The sequence below is a fragment of the Siphateles boraxobius genome, unplaced genomic scaffold (assembly GCF_051911475.1).
Source record: "Siphateles boraxobius isolate OS27281-9 unplaced genomic scaffold, OSU_SipBor_1 77, whole genome shotgun sequence".
Classification (NCBI taxonomy): domain Eukaryota; kingdom Metazoa; phylum Chordata; class Actinopteri; order Cypriniformes; family Leuciscidae; genus Siphateles; species Siphateles boraxobius.
Window position 1 is genome coordinate 11719176 of NW_027509205.1, and position 24703 is coordinate 11743878.

General features: G+C 38.3%; 1 protein-coding gene across 16 annotated transcripts in view; it reads left to right on the plus strand.

Moving 5' to 3' along the window:
- The window catches only part of huwe1 (HECT, UBA and WWE domain containing E3 ubiquitin protein ligase 1), a 63423-nt gene extending 41621 nt beyond the window's left edge, over nucleotides 1-21802 (plus strand). For 12 of the 16 annotated variants that reach the window (XM_077218093.1, XM_077218102.1, XM_077218099.1 and 9 more), the window contains 17 exons: nucleotides 892-1576; nucleotides 2752-2846; nucleotides 2960-3116; nucleotides 3363-3495; nucleotides 6003-6208; nucleotides 6372-6640; nucleotides 7865-7967; nucleotides 10486-10635; nucleotides 10718-10963; nucleotides 11087-11204; nucleotides 13757-13897; nucleotides 14044-14331; nucleotides 14425-14530; nucleotides 14626-14743; nucleotides 14834-15015; nucleotides 20355-20545; nucleotides 20747-21802. In XM_077218093.1, coding sequence (XP_077074208.1) covers nucleotides 892-1576; nucleotides 2752-2846; nucleotides 2960-3116; nucleotides 3363-3495; nucleotides 6003-6208; nucleotides 6372-6640; nucleotides 7865-7967; nucleotides 10486-10635; nucleotides 10718-10963; nucleotides 11087-11204; nucleotides 13757-13897; nucleotides 14044-14331; nucleotides 14425-14530; nucleotides 14626-14743; nucleotides 14834-15015; nucleotides 20355-20545; nucleotides 20747-20849 — 3291 coding nt within the window. In that variant the 3' untranslated portion in view covers nucleotides 20850-21802. The remainder of the gene's footprint in view (nucleotides 1-891; nucleotides 1577-2751; nucleotides 2847-2959; nucleotides 3117-3362; nucleotides 3496-6002; nucleotides 6209-6371; nucleotides 6641-7864; nucleotides 7968-10485; nucleotides 10636-10717; nucleotides 10964-11086; nucleotides 11205-13756; nucleotides 13898-14043; nucleotides 14332-14424; nucleotides 14531-14625; nucleotides 14744-14833; nucleotides 15016-20354; nucleotides 20546-20746) is intronic. The other 4 variants (XM_077218104.1, XM_077218108.1, XM_077218105.1 and 1 more) reach the window with 1 other exon arrangement.
- The last annotated feature ends 2901 nt before the right edge of the window (nucleotides 21803-24703 follow it).

Below are 24703 nucleotides of genomic sequence, written 5' to 3' on the forward strand. Positions count from 1 at the left end.
TTTAAAATGTTTATACTTTATCTTTTTGATTATTTATCTTGTTTGATTAACCCAATACAGGGTTTTAACTGTTGGTATCTCCGTTATGAATTTGTTACCCTGTTATTGTCAACTAGCCTACACAAAGATATGATTGCATAGACTAGCATTATTTGATCTCTGTTTCCTTGTCTCTCTGCCTCACACACACACACACACACACACACACAGAGAGAGAGAGAGAGAGTGAGAGAAACAGACGTACACACACACACACACCCTCTCTCCCAAACAAAAATGTAGCACCTCTGTTCAATCTTTCTGATTTTAGTAAATGTTTGTAAACGGTACTTTTAAATTATTTATTCAAATAAAAACTTCAGCCTGGTTTAATAGTATTTTTATATATATTAATGCCTTTGGTCAAATTAAGCTGTAAAATAAACAGTTTATCCCTATAAATCCAATGGATTTTGAAAGATATCAACAAAAAACGGGCAAAAAACTTTAAAAGCGATTTTCTCAGGTTTTCAATTGGAAAAATAGGGCAGACGACCATAATTCAAATGTGTATATCTTTACAACCATTCAAGGTATGACTTTGACTAGGATATCATTTGAAAGCTCATGGTCTCCTCTTTCCATTAATACCAACATCTCCATTTTGAAATTTGGGTCACTGTGACTCATTTTGCTGGATCAGGTCACATATATTATATACAATATGCATTCTTTAAACCATCTACAACATACTAAAAGGTAAACATTGTCATCAACATTAGATTATTAGCAATCTATCGGCATAAATACACTGTATTCATTGATTGGGATCTACTCTGAAACCACAAGCTTGTAGAACGTGCAACAGTCCTGATTTATTTTAAGTCTTTGTATCTCTTATATTTCTTGTAGGTATTTCCCAGTCACTTCACTCAGCAACGCTGTAAAGATCCCCTGTCTGCCTCTTCATCTGAGTTGGACACTCGTCTTTGTGCTGGCTTAACACCGACCGCGAGTGCAAGCTGCCGGTCAGGTGGCACCAGTCAGAGTAACTCCTCAGCTATTTCAAGCAATCCCACTTCTACCCACAATTCCCTGAGCGTCTGCTCCATTACACCACAGTCCCTGGGCATCTCCACTGACTTCTGGGATCTCCTGGTCAAGCTGGACAACATGAATGTGAGTCGAAAGGGCAAGGCCTCCATGAAGACTGTGCCTCTAGGGGGCGCTGGTGAGACAGAGGGTGCGTTGTTCAGCCTTGAGGCGTCTCCGCTGGGCCAGCTGATGAACATGCTGTCCCACCCAGTGATCCGCCGCAGTTCTCTCCTCACTGAGAAACTCCTCCGCCTGCTCTCTCTGATCTCCATCGCTCTACCTGACAACAAGGCCACGGAGGTTCCAGCCAGCCACCCAGTGCCTCAGGCCTCAACTCCCATACCATCTGCACCTGGCACTCAAACCACAGCAGGGACAGGGACCATCTCAGCGGCGGCAGGTGTGGGCACCACGCAGAGTTCGATAGGCCTCATGCCCTCTCAACCAGCAACTATGGTATCTGTTGTTGCAGGCAGCACCACAACCTCTGGCAATATTGCTGGTGAGTCTGACTCAGCGTTTGAAACAACATGGATTAATACCAGCTGTTTTGTGTTATTCTTAATTACAGTTTCCACTAAGTTGAAATTATTATTACAAAACGGAAAGTTCCGGACCTTGATTGTGATACTTTATAAATACACACTTGTGACCTCGTTACAACAGTATTAATGCACCACTGCCATTCTGGTTAACATTTGTTCAATATTAGCAATAACTAAAAAGACCACAAATTTATATGGATCTATATATCCATATATGTGATGCGATCTGGGAAAACCAATCATATGGTGAAATTTTACCCATTACAGGTTCTGATACCAAATCTGTTTTTATTTCTTTCATCGTTTGTCGGTAACAAAAGTTATGGTTATCTGTAGTCGGCTGATCGCTATGATTTTCAGGAACGGAATTTTGAGAAAAACAGGTTTTATTAACTGCCACGTCCTGCTAGCAGGATGATTGGCGCTTTTTTATTGCCTTTTTTAATGTCACATATTTTAGTAGTCATCATAGATTAGGTATCATTCGAAAGCTTACTAACTCAATATTCATCCTGTGAAAACCACTTTGAAATTGGACGATTGAGAGGCGAGCAAGATCTTTTAAGCGAGCAGCTACTTCAGATTCCGTTGTTCTCTTGTGCTCAGCTCCGCATCTCACGATAATGTTCTGGATAAAAATAAAAACTTGTAGTTTACACAGGACTGGTGGGAAATGCGCATTGATATACCTTTATTCTAGATGTTATGTGGTTTATTTTGATAAGTGAACTGTCTTTGTAGTGTTAAGAGAAGGAGAGCTGTGGGCTTTTTTTTTTCTTTCTTTTTTTCACCTCTGCCATGCGTGTTCTTAAAGAGAAAGACGACTTGCCACTATAAATCGCTATTTTTCTGCACTAAACTAGTGAATTTTGTCAAGATATATTCAGAGATGATAGACAAGATGTTATAGAATAATAATTTAATGAAAATCCTATTTTGACACATTTTTTAGACCTTACTGAAATGTACCAGCGCGACATCTGACGGGTTTTCCTAGATCGCATCACATATACACTTCTATACATTTTAAAGGTCATTCTGAAAGCAAATAATTTTGTATAATGCTGCGATTGACCAGTCAATTATTTGGGCCTCTGGCAGTACAGTATTTCACCTTATCTCACTATTTTAGCTGCAAAACAGAAGGTGGCAGTGAGCAGCACGGACATTGAAACCAAACTTGCCTCTACTGGACTAACGGAGAAACAACTGCAGCTCTCTGTGGAGGTATTTAATGATAGTGCATGCACATATGTCGCCTCGTGTCTGGTTCTCCTAACCCTTGGCTCTTTTGACCCAGCTCAGCAGTCTGATTAGTTATCCCTGTGGTTTGTGTCCAGGTGCTGACATCCCACTCGTGTTCAGAGGAAGGTCTAGAGGATGCAGCCAACATCCTGCTGCAGCTGTCAAGAGGGGATGGACTAACCCGAGACACTGTACTCAAACTTCTGCTCAGTGGGGCACGTCACCTCGGATACACTCTCTGCAAACAAATCGGTCAGTACCTCACCATCAGGATTTTTTTGCCACCCTTTTTCGTCACTATACTTTCAAGATTTCTGTATGGTCGCTCGTTAGGGCTGGTTAAGATGCTGAATATTGAATATGCATTTCTATTTAAATGTAGCTGCCCAGGCATGTGCTATTGTGCTCATGATTATCATAACCACCATGAAAAGCCTGTTTTGCTGCTAAATTTTCATAATTAGCGAAACTGAATCGCTGTGTGGTCTTTTTTTTTAGGCACTTTACTGGCAGAGTTGAGGGAGTATAACCTGGAGCAGCAGAGAAGAGCTCGTGCTGATGCTCAGTCTCCTGAAGCTTCTCATGATGACCCATCCATCACCACACGCCTCAAGGGCAAGATGACCAGCAGGTGACGATAATGTTTCTACCTACACTACCATTCAAATGTTTGTGGTCTGTTCTATTTTTTTTTTTCAAAGGTCTCTTATGCTCACCAAGGCTGCATTGATTTGATTAAAAATACAGTAAAACAACAATTTAAAAAAAACAACAAAAAAAACACGTGAGACCTAAGAAAAAAGACCTAAGTGAACAATAGCCTTTAAAGTTGGCATGAAATCAAAATTGACCCCATTTACTTTGTTGATAAAAATTACTTGTCTTGTGGTGAACAATTTATCTGTGCAAGTTGATTCACAAAAAAAATGTGTCTTTGTAATCTTTGATCAAAATCTAAAAATGTACTTCCTCCTCTGATGTCAGTTTGACGGCTTGGGTTGGAGAGGATGTTCTACCCAAGCCGTCAAACTGACATAATTTTTGACATGACGACATCTGACATCATGCTGCAAGATTTGACAGCAAGCTGAATGGAGTGCTCTCTTTTCTAGATCCAATCTATTCCCAGCAGGAAAACAACAAGCCATGCCCTTTATTTTTCTCATTCAATATTCTGTTTCACTCGGAAAGTACGTCACAAAACTGAACTAAAGGTGACTTTAAAATTACTTCAAATACATATTATGAGGCAATAATGCTTGGTTCAAATAAAGTATCAAAACCAAGTAATCATATAGTTTTATTGAACAACATAGTTGAAGTACATGGGCCTGGTTTCACAGACAGTGCTTCGATTAAATCAGGATTACGGCTTGATTCAATAGGGCTTTTAAGTTGCACATGCCTTAGAAAAAAAAAAACATTACTGGTGTGCATCTTGAGACAAAACAATGGCACTGACATATTTTAATGTATGTTAGTGCAAGTTGCTTTCATTTAAAACAGCTCAAAAATGCATTTTAGTCTGGGACTAGGATTAAGCCTTGTCGGAAATTGGGGGATAATGTAATATACATAATATAAACAATCAACTTATGTACATTATGTATTACAACAAATGCAACAAATTGTTACAATTTACAGCAGATCAAATTTGATTAATCTCCACTTAATCTTTAATATTTGGCCGCCTCTTTATGATCGAAATGCTACAGCCACTGTAATTTCTTGAACAAGAACATGTAGCCTAGACATAAAAACATGCAAACTTGCAGAGGATCGCGATGAACAATAATTTGCATATTTAGAAACATATTGATGTATTCCCCAGTGTTGGTGTGGGTTTATAAATTTACGTTATAAATCTGGTGAAATGACGCTTCACTCTGAAACCCGCAAAACAATTATTTAACTGAATCGCAGCCTTTGTGATTTCACAATAGCACTATGAAGAGATGCTCCGGCAAATCGGCCGCAGATCGGTATTGGCCGATAATCACATTCTATGACTCAATTTATAGTCACTAAATTTGGCAGATCTCATAAACCGATTGCAATTTGATAATGTAAAACCGTAAAAAGACGCCACTAACGCTCATGTAAACAGCATACTGCTTTTTAACTTCGCAAAAAATTAGTAAACCTTTAGTAAAACGCACATCTTTATTTAGAGCAGGTTGTCTTGATTCACACACGAGTCCACACACAACATAATATGATGCGTAGATCTTGAAAATCCTCACGGAGTGACATGACATGCTGCTTGGCTAAAGCTATAGGACTTCCGGGATTTGATTGTCGCAATCATGACACAGTGTTTTCTAACGTCATTTGAAAATTCAACCAATGTTAACTTGTTCTCGGGTATGGTGAGTAGGGACGATGTGTTGAGGCCAATTGGAGACTGTTTTACAGCAGGAGCACGCTTCGATTGGATTGATCGATTAGATTGACTGGTCTTGATTTACTGTGCACCATAGAAAAGGAGCACACAGCTGAAATAGCATTTAAGTAGTTCATATGTTCAGTGAAACACTCAGATCACTTGTCTGGGGAGGTTTTTGGACTTTTGAATAAAAGGCCACCATGTTTCCAAATACCCTAACTATTATTTGCTTTGAGATATCAAAAAAAATGACATGATTGTGAACAAGGCCAAACTTTTTTTTTAGCTTTTTTTTTTGTTTTTTTGTTTTTTTTACTACCCAGTACTTGAATTTATTAAGGAATCATAATCAGAAATTATTCTAATGTTGTTTGGGTGCTCAAGAAACACTTATTATTTTTATTGTAAAATCTTATTTTTGTGGAAGCTATGGTACTTTTTTCAGGATTCTTTGATTTAGTAGAACATTCGAAGTAATTTATTTGAATTTTGGTTTTTGTAAAATTATAAATGTATACGTTTTCTTTCACTTTTGATCGATTTAATGCATCCGTGCTGAATCAAAGTATTAATTTCTTTCAAAAAAAATCTTACTGACCCCAAACTTTTGAATGGTAATGTACCAAGTAAAACTTGGTTCAAATCACATTTTAAATGATTTCAAAGAAACTTCCTTGATAAAAGATTCTGCTGAATGAGGTTCACAACAATAACCATACTTGTCCTTTTCCTTGGGTCTGAATGGATTACAGGTTTGATGGGTCAGAGAGTGTGGTGATTGTGGCTGCTCAGAAGCGCACGTTAGGTGGCCGTGAGCTGCAGCTGCCCTGCATGAGCTCGCTCACTTCCAAGACCTCCACGCAGAAGTTTTTCCTGCGTGTTCTGCAGGTCATTATTCAGCTTAGAGAAGACACACGGCGTGCTAACAAGAAAGCTAAGCAGACAGGAGGAAGACTGAGTAAGTCACTCTCTTTTAACACAGAGGCATACTCTAATCCTTTAAGAACATTTCCACGCTTCTCATTGAAGCTTTCAATTGAGTCTCATCCTCTATTGAGCTCTATAGACAGCTTATTTTATGTTCACGGGTCTATCTAGATTCATTCTCCATTTTTTTCCAGGTTCAACCAGTCTGGGCTCGGCCAGCAGTATCCAGGCTGCGGTCCGTCAGCTAGAGGCTGAAGCGGACGCCATCATTCAGATGGTGAGAGAGGGGCAGAGGGCTCGCCGTCTACAGCAGGCCCCCCCACCCTCTTCATCTGCATCCTCTTCCGCTGCTGCTGTTGCTGCTGCTGCTGCTGCATCCGCTGCTGTGGCTGTGGCTGGATCGTCTGCCCCCAGTACCTCTGCAACCAACAACCCCCCCGCTGGCACGGCCAGCGCAGCCACGGTTAGCATGGGCCGCACTGACAGCAGGCAGACTGCTACTGACTGTACTCACCATCACACACACCCATAATGTTCATAATACCCTGTGTATTTCGTAGTGATTATATCTCACAGCCCAGGACACCACTGACATTATTATTACTAATAATCTTATTATTTTCTATTTATTTAGATATTATACTGCATTACACACAGGGTACAGCGATATAGCTACAAATCTTGATTTTTCTCACCTATTTAACTATTCAATGTGTCTATTTTTACTGAATTCATTACATCTGAGATAAATTATATAATATTATTTTTGTTAATTTAGTAAAAAACACTATTTTAATACTTTATGATATTCTATAATATATTAATAATAAATATCAATTACATTTAAATGCACCAATTTAACAAATGATATATAAACATCAATATTTACTTTTTATTAACATTCTTTGAAATGGAAAGTTCAAAAGTATGGATTTGGAATTTTTTTACTTTTTTAAAAAAAAAAGTACTTTTTTACTTCTTACTTTTTAAAATTACTTTGATGCTCAGAAAGCTTCATTTTATATCACCAACAAAACATCACGAATAGATCACAAATGTGAACTATATCGCCAAGCCCTCATTACTCATTAAATATAATGAAACTAGTAAACCTTTTGCTTCCAGTTCAAATGAAAACTATACATCCTCTAAAAGCACCACGATGCTCAGTTTATCAAATACTTAGACACTATTTTAAAAGTTAAAAAACTTCCACTGAGCCCACAATTGTTTTCCAATGTCAAACAAAATTATTCTGTAATAAGACCGACCAGTGACTCTTTTCTAAACCCCAGCTCTCTATCACCTCTCTACTGCTCTGCCTTTCACTGAGTTGTGCTGCATTTAACGCACAAAGCCTGTATGTTGCATTATTTGAGATATTTGAATGTTGCATCCAGCATTTGATTCTCTTCCGTCTGTAGCTTTGTCTTTTTGTGTGTGGTTTGATTTTTGGCTGGTTATCAGTGCTGCTTTGCTGAAGCTCCATACCAACCCCCTTTTTCCTGCCAATGTCTGAATGTTTTGATGCATGATACTCAGTCTCTATCACTGCTTCTGGTTTCGGTCTTTGCTTACCCCCATTTTAACCTTTTTTTCCTACATTATACACTCTATTTGTCTTTTCTCCTCTGTCGGGGGGGAATTGTATTGAATCTCATCCTATTCCTTGGTTCCCCTGGTTCAGTCGGAGGTGCACTCTGTTGCCGAGCCCCCAGCAGCTCAAAGAGATGATTCGCCCATGGATGTGGACCAGCCTTCACCCCTAGAACAGGACCAGGCAACTTTAGGTAAGGCCCTGTAAAACAATAGCTGTGAAATGATGACAATAGAAACAGTTCAGTAATTCATATGCTATAATTCCATGCACTACTTTGTTCTCATATGAGACTGCTATAATTTATAGTGTCTATAATGGTACTACAATGGTCCATTTTAGAACCGGTTCCTATTTTCCGAGAAACTTGGATTCAATAAGACGTGCTTATTTAGATTCCGCTTAGTGATTCTTGTGTGTACCTCTCATATGTGTGAATACTGAATTGAGTTCTCTTTTGCATCATCTTGGGTTTGATCAGACAAATGCACACCAGATTGTCAAAATATCCTCATAAACAGTCAGTTTTGTCTTAAGAGTGCATAAACTGTAGAAAAAGAAAATGTATGTGTATCAGTATATTAGATCTATGCATTAGCTGTCTGTCAAACAACATAAGAAAATTACTCGCTGAATAACTTTTGTTACTTTAAGGATTAATCTATGTTATGTATAAAAAGAAAACCATGCAGTTATTTTACAATTGATTGCATTGCATTGATTTCATTTTCGGTACCTGAACTTTTTTCAGTTGTTTATTTTAGGGATGCACCGATACCACTTTTTTTCAGACCAAGTACAAGTACTTACATTTGGGTACTTGCCGATACCAAGTACCAATATGAGTACTTAAAGAGTAACTAAACCCTAGACCAACTTTTTTAGTTAATGATCTGTAAGAATGGGGCTTTATTAGTACTGTTCATTGATTCGAGTAACTTTTTTGACATTTGTGTATAAAGTGTTTTAATTCTACAATATATGGTGTAAAAACGTCCGAGTGCTGCCCTCTTCAGGTTGAACGGTGGCTACTGCAGTTGAATTTTCCTATTGGATGTTTGGGGTGGTTCGTGACGTAAGGGGTTGTTGCTGAGGTAGGCAAGTTCCATACAGACAGATGAGTCTCAGGTGCACGCCCCCCTCTGCTGGGCTCTGCCCACTTTTACAGCATTTTACAAATATTGCCAGTGGGTGGAGTCAGGCTCTGACCAGGGTTTTAGTTACCCTTTAATACCATTACAGTTCTTCTAACAATGTTTTATTTTCATCAGATGTTTTTCACTTTCTGACTATAACAAAGTAAATAGGTCTATACAACTTGTATAATCAAATTGCTTGTGTTAAAGGAGCTATTTCTCACCCCTCCTCTTGACAATTTAGCAGAGCATAGTTTGCAGTCAGTCTGATCTACTTTTATCATCATCTCTTATCTTAAAATATCTCCCAACAGCTGACATTACTCCTCCTCCGACTACCTGCTCAACTGATGAGAGGTTAGGCTAATGTCACGTTGCCGTAAGGGGCTGTTAACATAACGTGTTTTTTGTAAATGCAAATTTGTTATTTCAAATGTTGGCGTGCGGCAATAGAACTCAAAATAGAAGTGACGCACATGCGGTGCGCCGCGCTTATTTTCCAGGCGCGCCTATGGTCATGGTTGCATAGCAACGACAGATGCCACGGGAGCGCAAGCGCTAGTGGAAAGGAGAAACATTTTACGGAAATGGTGCTGCTGCGCTTTCCAAGCGTTTTTAGATGCGATATGTGAACTTTATAATGGTATCGTATGCGGTTGTATCGGGGTAGTTATACGAGTACATGAGAAAAGTACCCAAGTACGGGTATTGGTGCATCCCTAGTTTATTTGTGCTATTGCTAATTTGTTTATTTGTTCTTATTTTATTACTGACTGTTTACTTTTCATTAATGTTCGACATTTATATTAGTTAGGCTTGTTGTTTTTGGTGTATTTTCGTTTAAAGTTGGCAAAAGTTATTTGTACAAGTGTTCTTTAGGCTGCTGATTATGGTGCATGGTATTGAGCTTGAATGTAACTGTTTGGTATCTAAATGTTTGATTTTGATTTTTTACCTCATTGGAATTGAAATTGGGAATCGATAAGTGGAATCGAAATTGCTAAAATTCAAAGATGATCAACCCTAGCAAGGAGTCTTCCAGTTATTATTGGAATATGGATAATTGTGTTTTAAACAAAATATTATAATAAAATAACATTTCCACACTACTGTTAAAAAGTTTAGGGTCAATCTTTGTGTTGCTAGTTTGCATTGGTTAACATAAGAGACTTCTTTTAAAAATAATCTTTAAAAACCTGACAACCCCAATCTTTTGAACTGCAGTGTACATAATTTCAGTCAAAGCTAAATGTCCTATTGCCTTTTCCATATTAAGATTTAACTAAACTTCAAATGTAATATCATTGATGTACAATCATATACTTGCATGATGATCATGATGGCTTTGCATTGTAAGCATCATAAAGTAGGTGAATGCATTAATTTAGTATTAGAGTTACTCTTTTAGGCCAGGTTTGGAATGCATAATTATTCTACAGACAATGTTATCTACAAACACATTATCCAGGGCTTATATGCCTGGTGCGGCATTGATGCAACTTGAGAAAAATCAGTGTCTGAAATAACTGGTTTATATACAATGCATGTTACAATATGGTTTATGTGTGCGAGTAGGTGAAGAGAGCAGCAGCCAGCAGGAACAGGAGGAACGTTTGCCTGACCTGCCGTTGTTGAGTGAGCAGCTGTTGTTAGATGAGCTATGGGACATGCTGGGGGAGTGCCTGAAAGAACTTGAAGAGTCTCATGACCAACATGCAGTTTTAGGTATTTTATTCATTTTATTTTTTTAAAGAATTTTTTAGAAAAGAAATTATTTAATTTAACAAATCTCTTTGTACCTCCGTAGTGCTGCAGCCTGCAGTGGAGGCCTTTTTCCTGGTGCATGCCACCGAGCGGGAAAGCAAACCTCCGGTTCGAGACACTCGGGAGAGCCAGCTGTCACACATCAAGGACGAGCCACCCCCACTGTCCCCTGCCCCTCTCACCCCCGCTACCCCGTCCTCTCTGGACCCCTTCTTTTCCAGGGAGCCCTCTTCTATGCACATTTCTTCCAACCTGCCTCCAGACACACAGAAGTTCCTGCGTTTTGCAGGTTAGTCAATCATACAAAACCTGTCTCGTGGTCCCTAATCAAAGTTCACACAGTGTAGAGGAGTACATGATGAATGCTGATGAAAGCTGTCCTCGATATGAACTTTCTCTCTGCTGTTAACAGAGACCCACCGCACGGTGCTGAATCAGATCCTGCGTCAGTCCACCACTCACCTGGCAGATGGGCCATTTGCCGTTTTGGTTGACTACATCCGCATCTTGGACTTTGACGTCAAGCGGAAGTAAGATACTTTTTCTGCTTTTTATACTTTTTTATATTAAGAAATGCTGACATTATTTTCATGATAAGAACATTTTCCTGGGTCATATTTCACACTAAGATAAAAATACGAAATTAGATTTAGAATATTTTTAAATTGGCCTGTATGTACCTGATAAAGACCTGGGCCCTTATTCTTAAAAAAATCTTAATGCAAAGAGTAGCTCCTAGTGACAAAATTCTTAGAAATGTGGGCGTTTACTCTTAAAATTAAATAAAAATCCTAGTAAAGTAAAAAGTAATTAAGAAAGCATCTTAACCCTTAAGATCTTGAGATCAAAATTGTTAGGAGTACGGACGAGGACTTTTAAGAGCCTTAAGAGTTTCTTTAGCAGAGGAGAAAATGGCAGAAGGCGAAGAGGGAGAAGAAATGTGTTGCAGACAATGGATGACAGTGAGTTAACAAGACACAATAGATTAGATTGTGCAGGGATCATGTTTGTGACCGATCTTATTAGAGACGCGCTAACATATCCGACACAGCGCAGAAATGCCATAGCGCCAGAAATGAAAGTGATCACTACATTAAGATATTTGCCAACTGGGAAAATGCAACAATGTAGCAGTGATGATTTAGGTCTGTAACAACCTTTTGTAAGCAAAGTGATCACACAAACAATTACAGCACTTTCAGAACCTCTTATTGTGTCAGGGTTCATTTAGTTTCCACTGGACATTCCCACCTTGCAGGCTCAAAAAACTGCATTTATGAATATACTAGACTTCTCTGGTGCAGGGGAAATGAACCATTAATAATTTGCGATATAAGCTCCCACGTCTGCTTCTTGCACCGTGCTGTGACACCCGGCCCAAATTTTCCTTTAAGGATGGCCTTGTGTTTATCCACGAACTGAGCTAACAGTAAAGACTGTTCCTCTGTCCAGTTGGGCTTTCTCGTCCTTCTTGTTTTTGATTCCATGTTTGTTACATTAAAACCAACATTCAAACCACTTAAATAGACATGCCAGCAATCAGTGTAATTGGAAAGAGTGAACAATTTTTATCATTCTACGCCAATCAAATACCTTATTGGAAATAAACAGAATGGTAAAAAAAAATATATATATATATACACATATATATTCTGTGTGTGAGAACAGTAAAATATGAAAAATTACGCATGTAATTTCAAAGTGAATGCTTACAATAGACCCTATACTTAAAATCGCTCTCTTTTTTCCTTCTTGGACAACCAACCCATCACAGTCTTTAAAAGATTGTGTCATACATAGCAACGGGGTCAGCCCCGCCTCCTCACTAAGATGAAAGTTTGTCTTTTCCTTGCTCAGAGTTGCTCTCAGATCGGTCCTGAATCGCTTTTAAGCTAAAACTCCTACGTAGAAGTTTTTAAGCGAAATTAGGAGTTTTCTGAGAGGATTTTTAGAAGCTTTAAGAATACGGGCCCTGACGGTCAAAACATTGGGCTTTCAATAGTTGTTTTGGAGCTGTAAATTCAGCGAGTGGACATCACGCTGCTTTTTGCCATTTTTTTATTTTATTTATTTAACATTATTCTTAATATTTATTATAATAAAAATTATATTGACATTATATGATGACAAATTTAATGAAAAAATGCAAAGGCCCCTCTTATTACTGCAACAGGGTATCCGCGGGGTCTTGAAAAGTATTAAAAGGTGATAAATCAATTTGGGAAAAATTAAGACCCTTAAAAAGTATTAAAGACTTATCACGGCTTTATAAAGTCTTACATTTTGAAAATATTTTTTCTGAATGAGCTGTACAACAGTTTGAGTCCCAAAAACATCGTAAAAGTGTGTGAATTTTTATTAAATTAATTTTTATTAAAAAAAAACGAAGAACTGAGGCACATGTCAGCATGATTGTTGTTGAGGGTGGAGCAAAGTTTTTTGTTTTTTAATAAACTTTGCTTTGATTTACTATCCCAGCCTATTTGATTTTTTTTTTTATTATTAGAGTGGTCTATAGTCTTTATCACAAACTAAAACTGTTAAGTTAAAAGTATCACTGATGTAAATGGTTACAGCTTGAAGTGGCGGTGAGGTATTAAAAAATATTGAGAAGGTCTTGAAAAAGTCTTGAAAAGGTATTAAAATTAACTTCAAGATTCCTGCATATACCCTGTGCAATATAAACTCATTCTTATTAATTAAATGAAAAAAAAATACATCATTGTGATAACTTTCGTATTACCTTGATTTTTACTGTAATTCTAATAATAAAATTAGTGTACTAAAGTACTGGAAGTCTATAAACAATTATGGAGAATGAATCCAGATGTTTTACTTGCGTTTTTTTTTTTTTTTATAACTCTGTAAAGTATGAGAACTTGGTTAAAATGCGCTTTACTCTTAAATTGTCAGTACAGACTAAGTATAATATAATTTCAATGTTTTATTTATTTTTAGAAATTCATTTTTTGGTTCTTCTCCCTTCTCTACTGGCCTTTTAGTCTAAAGCCGACATCTATAGATATTTCTCTTATTGTTATTTTTCTGTTTGCAGTCTTTATCTAATAAGTGTTTCTCTTAGGTATTTCCGCCAGGAGTTGGAGCGTCTGGATGAGGGGCTGAGGAAAGAGGATATGGCCGTCCATGTGAGAAGAGACCACGTCTTTGAAGATTCTTACAGAGAGCTGCACCGCAAGAGCCCAGAAGACATGAAGAACAGGCTGTAAATCTCTCATACTTTCTCACTTCGACACTCTCACGATGTGCAGAGTTGTTGTTTTTTGTTTTGTTTTTTACAGATAGTTGCAAGAGCAGGCAGTTGTTTGTTCTCTTCTTTTTTTTTTATTCACATGGTCTCTTTCTCTAAAGGTATATAGTGTTTGAAGGAGAGGAGGGTCAGGATGCAGGTGGGCTGTTAAGGGAGTGGTACATGATCATCTCCAGAGAGATGTTCAACCCCATGTATGCCCTGTTCCGCACCTCGCCCGGTGACCGTGTCACCTACACCATCAATCCTTCCTCCCACTGCAACCCCAACCATCTCAGCTATTTTAAGTTTGTAGGACGTGTGGTGGCCAAAGCAGTCTATGACAACAGACTATTAGAGTGTTACTTCACACGCAGCTTCTACAAGCACATCCTGGGCAAGAGCGTCAGGTACCAGAAAGGATTATCCTCATCCATTGTGTTTTAGGTTGTATTTATCTCTACAATGTATATAGAATAAGCTGGATTTTTATTGTGTCATAGGTATACAGACATGGAAAGCGAAGACTATCCCTTCTTCCAGGGTCTGGTCTACTTGTTGGAGAATGATGTGTCCACTCTGGGCTACGAGCTGACATTCAGCACAGAGGTATGGGCTGCATTTTGCACTTAAATATTTTTAGTTAAAATAGTTTTGGTAGGGGTAGGGTTAGGCATGGTAATCACTTTCTCATATGTTCACAGGTCCAAGAGTTTGGCGTGTGTGAAGTGAGAGATTTGAAGGCCAATGGTGCCAACATCATTGTCACAGAAGAGAATAAGAAGGAATATGTGCATCTGGTCTGCCAGATGAAGATGACAGGTGTGCATACACTTCAATAAATGTCATTGCTTGTGAGGAAGTGGGTGGTTCAAAAGTCTATCAGGAAGCTAAAAGATCTTTATTACTTAGGTGCGATCCGTAAACAGCTGGCTGCCTTTTTGGAGGGTTTCTATGAGATCATCCCCAAGAGACTGATCTCCATTTTCACTGAGCAAGAGCTGGAGCTGCTCATCTCCGGCCTACCCACCATCGACATTGACGACCTCAAAGCCAATACAGAATACCACAAATATCAGTCAAGTTCTATTCAGGTATGTACACTTCATAGGACATGAAATAAAAATTATTATTTTTTACTGTCTTCAACACTGCATAGCTTTTTTAAGTTTTCCATGATCTATGATAGTGTCTTAATTTTCACCACCTCCTGAAGCAGTTTTTCGGCTGCCACACAAGCAAGAACAAAGGTGGTGGCCAAAAGAACACTGCAGGGATTTTTTGTTGATATTTTTGTAGCCCAACCCGGAAGTTAGCATCAAGGTGGTTCTCAAAAAAAAGGAATAAGATCTGTGACCAGATCTGTAAGTTAATGATTCTTACACATTTTATTCATCAAGAAAATCTTCAGAAACAAACAACTTAGTATATAGCCTAACTTGTTTTGTATTTAATCTTCTAAATTCATAACTACACCACAGTGGCATGACTTCCGAATCACCACCATTAAGCTTTCAGTCTTTACAAGAGAACTAGTGAGTAGAGGAGTTTTCCTTGGCGTGATGGTGTTTAATGTGCTTGACAACCGTCGTGGTCCCATTTAGCCATTTGTTAACAACCACCTTTTTCAAGACATGTAATGATACATACTAATATTTTATGCAAAATAAAACATGAAAATATCTTGTCATAAATATGTTTATATATCATAAAATTCTAAATCCAATCGCCAACTTGTATGTTGGCGTTTGTCTGTGCAGTGTTAATTGGCCTTAAGACACGGCAGGCAAAAACATTTTTTTTGTTTTTTTCACTGGTCAATTTTGAGATTTTGTGCTATTTGTCTTCAATAACATGTCTTTCAGATTTGTGATGAAAGTCCAAAATACACATTTAGGTCTTTATTTTACTACACTTTGTCTATTTGCGTCTGTAGATTTCTCCTAAATTCCACAAAAGTTGGCATTCTAAATCAACATGCTGCTCCGATCGCTGTCTGCACCCTGTCATAATATATGTTGGAAAGCTCTCTCTCTCTCCTGTACAATGTTTTCTGATCCAAAATATGCTCATTACCTTTTTTTATCAGCGACCAATTGTGAAAGTACAATGGGGTATTTAACTCTAAAACGAAATCGCAATGGCTGATGTCAATTTCTGACAACGTGATTCGTTCAGATGCATCACGTGACGTGGTCTGACAGAGTGCCGAAGTTATGACGTCACTTTGTAGGACAACTCAGAAGTTAGCGGCGCATGGGTTCCCTCAATCGAAAAGCTATGCATTTTCCCCATAGACTTTTGGAAAATCGCAAAAAATAAGATCTGTGTTCAACAAAAACTTGTGACCCTTACACGTTTTGTCTATCAAGATAATCTTTACAAAATAATCCAAAATGTATACATTTTGAAGCCTATATAAAGTTTAAAAAACCACAAGCAGACACAATAGAGTTTAAAAAACCACAAGCAGGTTATAACTGGTGTGTTTTATGTCATAGATCAAAACGTGAAAATATTTAGAGGCTTTGTTAACCACAGACCTTATTTCAGGCGATTTAGCAAAAACCCATTCAAAAAACCCATAGACTTTAGGGCGAGGGAACCGGAAGTGCTAAAATGTGACCGGTCACGGAAACTAGGGACACAAGTCGGTTCTGGGGCATTTTGAGTTATTCATAGATTCTGAAAGTGTAATCTCCAAGCTTTCCAACGATGTGTAACATGTGGAAATCTGGTAATATTTGGAGAAGTTGTGGCCATTTTAAAGTAGGGAATTAAAAAAGCTCAAAGATGAGAAAACGACCTCTAAAGATTGTGCAGTTCTGCTGGGGGTGACAATAGGGCTCATTTACATCTCATTTAGATAAGCCATACCCCTGTGCTTTACAGCTTTTTTGCACTTCGAATGAGTGCACTTCTGCCGCACTAGGCGAAAAACAATTGTGCTGCCCCTCTATTTGCAACGTACCAGCAACAACACACAAAGACCAATATGCCATATAGCCTACATATAACGCAAAACCAGCAACAACACACAAAGACCAATATGTCATATACATATAACACAAAACCAGCAACAACACACAAAGACCAATATGCCATATACATATAACGCAAAACCAGCAACAACACACAAAGACCAATATGCCATATACATATAACGCAAAACCAGCAACAACATACAAAGACCAATATGCCATATACATATAACCCAAAACCAGCAACAACACACAAAGACCAATATGCCATATACATATAACGCAAAACCAGCAACAACACACAGACCAATATGCCATATACATATAACGCAAAACCAGCAACAACACACAAAGACCAATATGCCATATACATATAACACAAAACCAGCAACAACACACAGAGACCAATAAGCCATATACTAGGGGTGGAGCCGAACCCGAATACGGTATTCGGAAAGGCACAAATAACGTGTTTTTTACGAATACTTATTTCGAACAAATACTTTAGAAAATATTTGTATTCGGGAACAAGAAAAACTTTATATCAAAAAGCTGCGTTTCCTCACGAGACCGCAGTTCGCGAGTGAGTGACGTTCAGGAAGAGGTGACTGACACAGGCTGCTCCACACAGCAACAGAGAGGGCTCGGCTGAGCGAAAAAACACTTAACTGCATTACTATTTTTGTTGAATAGATTTTTGTACCTTAACTGGGTTCCGGAGGCAGTTTATAACTTTCGGGAAGTGGAGTTTGATCGGGAGATTATTTCATTACGCTGCATTATTGACGTCTGCAGCCGGGTGCTCTCATGTTCGCTCTGTTTACGTAGCTCTGTTAGCTCCGTAATTATTTGTTTTTATTACATGGCTTGGTTGAATTCTAATGTAGAATGCGGTCTGTTATTTCCATGGTTATTTCTTAATAACAGACCGCTGCTAAGTATAACACACCGTTGCCACGAAAAACAGAGCGTTGCCATGGATTCTAAACGTAGAGACGGAACGGACAATTTTTTTTAGCGGAAGCAATACAATAGTTTTTAAATCAATAAACTCCTTTTTAAATCAATATTTTGAGTCAAATTATTGATTTATTTGGTAGGTAGCCATGTAGTAAAAGGGATAATGTATAGCGAGGTGGTTGTTATAGCGAATACAAACCCTTCAGGCTGATTCAAGACCCCTCCGCTTCGCATCAGGCTCATAATCAACCGCCTCGCTATACATTATCCCTTACTTATTCTGTCTGTTCAGCGTCCTCCAACAAGGACGGGTGGTGGTGGGATTCATAATGTTCACAATGGTATTTTATTAGTTGTTGGTTTAACCATGGATGAGGTAATGGTTATGTTATTTTCTTTTCAATGACGTTCCTTGGTAGGCTACATGTTCATTGCTGGATTTATATAATTAAAGAATACTTACACTATAACGTAAATTAGAAGTGTAACGCAAAAAAACTAGATTTTTACGCCTATTTTGGATTTTACTCGAATACAAATACAAATACTTTTTCCCCCTCAACAAATACAAATACAGATACAAATACCGGCTGCTTTGCACACCCCTACCATATACATATAACACAAAACCAGCAACAACACACAGAGACCAATAAGCCATAGGCCTACATATAACGCAAATAGTGCGCAACGCTCGCGTGCCCAAAATGTCAACAATATTAAAGTTTATGCAGGAGGCAAATGCCTGCTGGCATTTTTCTTTAAGCAGTCATGACAGGAATTTTCCAAATAATCACATTTCACCTCCTCAAATTACGGTTGCAAATCTCTTTACACCACTTTCTTATGTGCGTATACACACACCAATGAAATGTCCGCAAGCACATTATATCAGCAGGTTCAGCATCTTAAATAACGACTAAAGAGCAAATGAAGCTTAACTTACATTTCAGAAACACGCATGGCAGGCCTTCATCGCAGCAAAGGTCTTAACTGCATCCTCTATTTCGATTCTCTGTGCCAGTTCATGTTCTATGGAGATTGTTGCCAGTCCATTAACTCTGTTCCCTGTTCACAAAACGTTCCCCATTCAAAGCAATCGGGACGTCAGTGTGAAACAGCCAGCCACCGCTGTCAGCGAGCCGAGCCGCCGTATTCAAGCACTGAGGGCGCGCGCGCCGCGCCCATACCTCCGGTTCAGTTTCCCGAGCCCACGAAGTGCGGCGAAAACATTTTCGGTGTAACTGCCAGACGGTTCAGCTCATCTGCGACAATCTTTGCGGTATCCATCTTCATTGAATTTTGATATCAGATAGAGCCGGCCAGAGCACAGCATAATAAGTAGCCATGCGGTTCACTTGGAGGGCGGGGGCAAAAGCGTCGGGTTATTCAGTATGGATATACACACAGACAATGACACGCCACGCCCCTACTGCATGCTAGAATCTCCGAAAACAAGCCGATTTCAACCTCAAAATGTAAGCTTTTAAATATACCAATACTGCTATCTCAAACATGGAGAGGCTTCTTCGTGATTTCAATTAACAGATTCTGCAAAAAAATGAAATTCACCAAATTTAAAAAAAAAACTCTTCTTTCTCATTTTGCTCGAAAGTTGTGCTGCCGACTTGTGTCCCTGGTTTCTGTGACGGGTCACAAATGCTAACTCACTTCAACGTTTTTGGCCTACAAAGTGACGTTATAACTTCGCCACTCTATTGGGGTTCTGTTCAGTTGAAGGCCATAAATGCTGTTATAAGTTTTGATGTGTTTTAGGTGGTTTGTATTGTTGTTGCTATTGATTTGATAAGATATTGTGTCTGTAAATAGTTGTTTCCACAAAAAATTTGTATTGTAAACATTCATACTTTTTTGTAAGGCTGTTTTCTCAAAATGGGGTTCTTCTCATACTCTGAGCCAGAAATCTCCACTTCAGCAGCACTTACATACTGTACACCAAACTTTCTAGTTGTATTCCTATCTATATTCTTAAGGTTTGCAATGAGGGGTTTGTTCATATATCATTCAGATTCTGATTTATACAACATTTTATACCTAAAAACGGGGCGAAAATTGATTCTTTTTTTTATTCAGTTTTTTTCTGATTAATGGAGTGATAAAAAGAGATCCAAAATCCCCTCTGTAAAAAACTTTGACTAATATTTCAACAAAATGAAACAAGATTTTTGAATCTGGCTTTATCCAATGTTCAGATTTCTCTTCTGGAAATATGCAAATTAGCACATATTTAATAAGACAATACCTAATTTGCATATTTAAACATTTAACATTGTTAAAATATTTAAACATTAAATATTCTAAAAAGTTGTAATACAGAAGATTTTGTCTTAATGTCAGTAATCAACTGGGGAAGTTTCATGCTAATATCTATTAGTTAATTTTTTTTCCCTATTCACTTGGGGTGTCTCCCCTTAAGACATCTTGCTGTTCTTTACCTGGTTTTAATTTTCTGTTTTCCTTTCTCTACACAGATCCAATGGTTCTGGCGTGCATTACGATCCTTTGATCAGGCTGACCGGGCCAAATTCCTTCAGTTTGTTACGGGCACATCCAAAGTGCCACTGCAGGGCTTTGCTGCACTGGAGGGAATGAATGGCATCCAGAAATTCCAGATCCACCGAGATGACCGCTCCACTGACCGCTTGCCCTCTGCACACACTTGGTAAATGAACATGGTTGCCTCATAAAACACAATTCAAATGTATTAATGTAACACATTCTGAAATTCCATAATGCATGTAATTAAGCACCTCTAAAAACGGATATGAGGTGTGCTGCTACATTGCATGGCAGTTGCAGAATCAAAAGTGGCTTATTGCTTTTTTTATTTCTTTATTTCACCTCTGTTTCTCTCTCCTTCCAGCTTTAACCAGTTGGACCTCCCGGCGTATGAGAGCTACGAGAAGTTAAGACACATGCTGCTGCTGGCCATTCAGGAATGTTCTGAAGGCTTTGGACTGGCTTAAAGACTCTCCTAAACCTGCATACAGACACACACAGATGTAGACTTACATGTTGTTAACTTATGACATACATGCATATTCACATCACTATCATACATACGGCCAAGACCTTCTTCTAATCCACATAAAACAAAGAGATGGACGGCTGAATGAGTGATAGAGATGTATCGACATTGCCCACTACACACAGAGCCTCGTATTGACACACCGAACTGTATTTGGTATACGTGTGTGTCTCACTTCCCTATTAAAATTACAGAGCCCGGGAGAGGATCACAAAGGATTTCTGCGGGCTAATGTAAAAGACATTTTCTCCATTTAGTTATGTTTCTCTGTACAAAAGGTTTGGGAGTTTATTGTTTAATCTTTTTTGTTCTTCTCTGGCTGTTAAAATAAGGAGAGGGCTGTTTTGTGTGTGTGTAAAGAGGATGGTTGTAACCCTCTGGCGGGGGGGAAAAAGTTGATTGTCCTCATGTGTGACCTCACTAGCTTTGCAAATGGGAACTTTAATTTGGGGGAAGGGGCAGTCATGAATACTGGCGGGAGGGGGAGAGAACATGAAATGAGGTTTTGGTGAAATTGCAGACGTGCAGGGATTTTCAGATTGGGGACATTTTTAGGCAACTTTTGTGGTATTTTTGGAGAGGAACACACAGATTTAAGAAGTGAAGGACTGAGACGTTGAACCGCGTGTGCTCAGACACGTGCGGTTATTACCCAACTGCTGATGCAGCCTCTCAGCAGCTAATCAGAACGTAAATTGCTACATAAATAAATGCATAAAATGAGCCCACTGTGTCCTCTAGAGTTGTTTCAATGTATGCCTTACACATTTGCACTAACAGGAGCAAATATCATTTATATGTTAAGAAATATACTGATGGAGGAGGTCCATGAAAACTAACTTGACACATGCTGTGGGGTCCAAGTATTAAAAGCTCTATTCTTCATCCTGAGTAATGTATGAGGAATTCTGTCCAGTTATTGATCAACTGCATGAATCTCACATTTATTGCTTTGGGTTTATTTTTTACTGGCATTCTAGGACAGGCTTTTTAGCCTTTGTTCTTGCCCCCTTCAACTCTTTTTGCATGGGAGCTGGTGTGAAGTGTAATGGGTGTCTCAGACCATCTGGAGCTTCCAGTAATGCCCAGGCTGTTAGGATACAGTACGTCACGCCTGCTTTCTCCTCCTCACCCCACACAGCAGGAGTCCACTTGTCTAGACTGACATCTCTCAACATGAAGTGCGATATCAAAGGTGAGCGAGGATGTTGGAGCCGTGATCATTGCCTGTCTTTTAGATGTATCCTTTTGTTTATTCCATTTAAACCATCAGAAATTCCCTACAGCTCCCTGTTATGCAGCCTCCAAAGATGAGATTTGTTTTTTTCCGTCTCACACCTAAAGGTCTAATTTCCAGCACTAACAGTGATGGAAATAATGCACCTGCAAATAGTTCCCTTTTGCATCATGCACATGCTTTAATTCTCATGTATGCAATGTGAGGTTACACTTAATTTGAAAGTGTCATTGTTACAGTGTAATTATATATTTAAGTACTGAGTAATATTAAGCAACTACATGTACTTACTATGGGGTTAGGGTAGGATTAGGATTTAGTTGAGGGTTAGTTACATGTTACATGTCTAACCCTAAGCCCTATAATATACCATATTCCTACCCTATAAGTACATTCGTTAATATTAGTCAGTACTCAAATGTATATTTACACTATAACAAAGACCCCTTAAAATAGTGTAACCAAAAGGATTTTCCAGGTTGGACAAAACAATTATGCTATGTTCATGTTTCTTGTCCAGAGAAATGTCTTATGATATTTGACCAATCAGTTTTGACTTTATATTCTGCTTTTCAGGTTGGCCAGCAGGGGGAGTGCAGTGATCTTGTTGATGAATGTTTACAGTATATGCATCTCTAATAATTCCATACATATTATTTCAGGTAAAAATGTATCCATTAGGGTGACCTGAGTGCATTGTTTGATTAAACTGCCTTTTCAGCATGTAAGTGCCTTGGTTTTTGTTTTAGCACATCAATAAACCAATCAATAGTTATCAATAATGCAAGTAGAATGAAGAAAGCATTCTAAAACTTGTTCTTAGGGTTTTCTCAATGTTTTTCAGTTGTCAAAGTTTATCATCTTAAATATACTGATTCAAATTTGGAAAAATGGCTAATGCAAGGCATAAAGCCAGTTCGTTAATGAAGTGTGTTTTTTGAGACCTAGCCAGAGCTCTTTTAGTGTAGTACACTGTGCGTAAATCAACTCGAATATTGACTCCTGGAGAAATAAGGAAGGAAATAAATGGACTGCTTCATTTTTCAGGCAGACTGAAAGGCAATTAGCTTCATGCTCATAAATGAGTATGTGGGCTATATTTTAACCTTGAGTAGTGCTAGTGATCATTTCCTGTACAGACCATCCAATTTTATGCTATGATATTAAGCTGTGAAAAGCTTTATTGTATTATCTAGTAACTCTTATTGTTTGCAGAGCATGTTGCAATTAGTTTTAGGCCATTATGCTTATGTAATGACATTATCAGTGATTGTGTTTAAGGGAAATAATTAAGAGGTACTGACATTTAAATAAATGTGCTGCTACTTTTGGGTGCATGATTTTTAGGTATTTCAGTTCTGTGAGGATAATATGGTCAATCACATTAGGTTTCAGTGTCATTATCCGTAAAACTTTTCAAGCGGTTGTTCCCACTGACAAAGCCAAAGTGTTTCTCTTTAAATGTTTTCCCACTTTTGTTCTTCTGCTTCACTTGCTTTTCTATCAGTCCGGAAATGGATTGGGAGTCTCTGCTCAAATCATAGGCTGAGAAAAACCTCTTCCAGAAGCGCAGACACCACTGCGGCACGCATGACCTCATAGTCAAATTAACTTATGAACAGACTCTGCATTCTAGCAGTGCAATTATAAATCATCAAGCACTGGCATCCTCCTTCCTGTCTTCATCTCTGCTCTCTGTTTCCCTTTATCTTCATCTCTCACTCATTTTCAGCGCCTGTTTCTTGTGCTGACCTGGTGCACAATAACCACAGACTAAGAGAGAGAGAGAGTTTAAAGTCATAGCTTGTCCCACTTTAGATCCTGAGGAGTGTTTCTTAGAAACGGAACGAAACAAACATGCTGTTTTGTCTATGTTTGTGACCGAAAGACTGAATTAGTCAAGAGATCAGTCTGTTACACAGTGGGTAGTGATCTTTAGCAGATATTAACCATAATGCAGATGGTATCAATAACCAGTAGCCAGAGAGGTTGCGTATAAATGCATGTTACTACATGGGACCATCTTGGGGTCGTTGCTTTTAGCTTGGTTATTTTGCAGCTGTACTTCGTCAGCTAATAGATTAATTGAATTCATTAAGTGGATGTGAGGTCATTCTGATGGTCTGACCTGGTGTTAATCACTGAGTAATTGAAGGGTAATGATGGAGGCAGAGCTCAGGCTGTGGCTTCTCTCCAACTCATGAATTATTGACAAAATTCCGGATTACTTAAACGTCAAAAGTTTACAGTTGACTATACAATTTAATGCAGAGTTTTGCAGTCATTTGGCAAATTGTTGTATATTATATTTGATTGTTTTAGATTTTTATAAATAAAGCACACACATATACACCTCTGGAAAAAACTACTGGACTACTGCAGAATTAGCTGTTTCTCTTGATTTATTATTTATATGAATCTGAGTAAAATTTACATTTTTGATTTCTACAAACTACTGGCAAAATTTCAAATAAAAATATTGTCATTTAGAGCATTTATTTGCCGAAAATGACAACTGGTCGAAATAAAGAAAAAAGACCTTGAATAATCTTGAA